Below are 1,593 nucleotides of genomic sequence, written 5' to 3'. Positions count from 1 at the left end.
GGGGCTGAGGGTAAAGGGGTATGTGAGGGTGGGGTGAAGAGGTGGGTGGGGAGTGCTCAGGCCCCTTGGCACACAAGCATGGCTCGGAAGTTCTTGCGGAAGCTGTCGTCCAGGAAGGCATAGAGGAAGGGGTTGAGGCATGAGTTGGCATAGCTGAGGCTGGTGATGACGTAGGATGCGCTGATGACCAATGGCGTCTGGGGCAGGTCTGTGGTCAGGGCCACTACGGAGGCCAGGTGAAAGGGTGTCCAGCAGAGGAGGCACACGGCCAGAACAACAAGGACCAGGATGGTGACCTTCCGCCTGGCCTTGCCCAGAGCCTTGGCACTGGAGTGGAGTCGCACGGCCCGCAGCCTGCGCAGCAGGTCCGTGTAGAGCACACATATGGTGCACACGGGCACTGCGAAGCCCAGGACCAGTGTGTAGATGCGGCTGGCCTTGACCCAGGCCCTCTCCGGCTGCGGGAAGCTCAGCCCACAGCTAGGGACCTGCAGGTCATTGTGGTAGACACCAGCGAAGGCAAAGAAGGGCATAACCAGGACCATGACGCCCAGCCAGACACACAGGCTGGCGACCTTGGCCACCCGGGGAGTGCGCCAGGGCGCGCGGCGGGACCGCACAGTGGCCAGCACCACCAGGTAGCGGTCCACGCTCATGACGGCCAGGAAGTAGACGCTGGAGAAGATGTTGCAGTGGTCGATGGCCAGCACCAGCTTGCAGGGCAGCTCCCCAAAGGGCCAGCGCTGTAGCAGGTGCTCGGCGATGCTGATAGGCAGCACCAGCGTAAAGAGCCCGTCGGCGACGGCCAGGTTCAGGATGAACACATTGGTCACTGTCTGCATCTTGGGTGCCCTCAAAATCACACAGATGACGGCCGTGTTGCCAGCCAGTCCTACAGCGCAGATCACAGAGTACACGGTTGGCAGGAGCACATACAAGACCGCCAGTGGTTCAGGGATGGTGGCATTGGTTCTGGTGCCATTGTCCTGAGAGAGGGTGGCGCCCATCACAGAGGGGAAGGAAGAGCTGTTGAGGGGCTCTGGGTGCCCAGCGGCCTGCATCAAGTGGTGGGATGGCTGACAGCTTGTGCCCTGGGTGAGTGGGGGTGCCTCAGAGTTGGGCTTCTGGCAGGGGCCTCCTCGGGCACGATTCTGGGATAGAAACAATCAGAAACTCTGGGATCTGGCCATCAGCAGCCGCCCCAAGCTCTCTAGCAGAGGTTGCAGCCACTTTGCCAGGTCAAGGACATGCAGGGGCACCGTCTAACTGGTCCTGGGGCCAGAGGGAGCCCAGGCAGGTGGAGGGGGTCCTCCCCCAGCCTTCCTCTGGGCAGCCCTTCCAGCAGGTCATTTCCCTCCTCCCAAAGAGAACAGCTGCTGACCAGGGGAGAGGAGACTGGAACTGCTCCCCACCCCACCCCACCCTGGCAAACCCCATGCACAGTCTAAGTAGTATCCATGCAGTCTTTTCAAAAACCCCCTCCCAGATACACCTCTGCCCCTTTAACCTGAAGTGCCTTCCTCCAGAAATCCCTGTGCCTGCCCCTTGCTAGGCCCTCCCTAGAGACACTGCAGACCCCACTGGGCCACCTAC

At 61.6% G+C, this 1,593-nt stretch overlaps 1 protein-coding gene across 1 annotated transcript; it reads right to left on the bottom strand.

Annotated features, from left to right (window-relative positions):
- Positions 1-56: 56 nt before the first annotated feature.
- On the bottom strand, positions 57-1,061 carry NPBWR2 (neuropeptides B and W receptor 2). The gene has a single exon (XM_008059772.1). The coding sequence runs from the start codon at positions 1,059-1,061 to the stop codon at positions 57-59; it is 1,005 nt and encodes a 334-aa protein (XP_008057963.1).
- Between the last annotated feature and the right edge of the window lie 532 nt (positions 1,062-1,593).

Source organism: Carlito syrichta, unplaced genomic scaffold (assembly GCF_000164805.1).
Source record: "Carlito syrichta isolate Samal-C Ts95f unplaced genomic scaffold, Tarsius_syrichta-2.0.1 Scaffold304348, whole genome shotgun sequence".
In the NCBI taxonomy this organism is placed as follows: Eukaryota; Metazoa; Chordata; class Mammalia; order Primates; family Tarsiidae; genus Carlito; species Carlito syrichta.
Note: the sequence above shows the minus strand (reverse complement) of the source record. Positions and strands in the feature narration are given on the sequence as shown.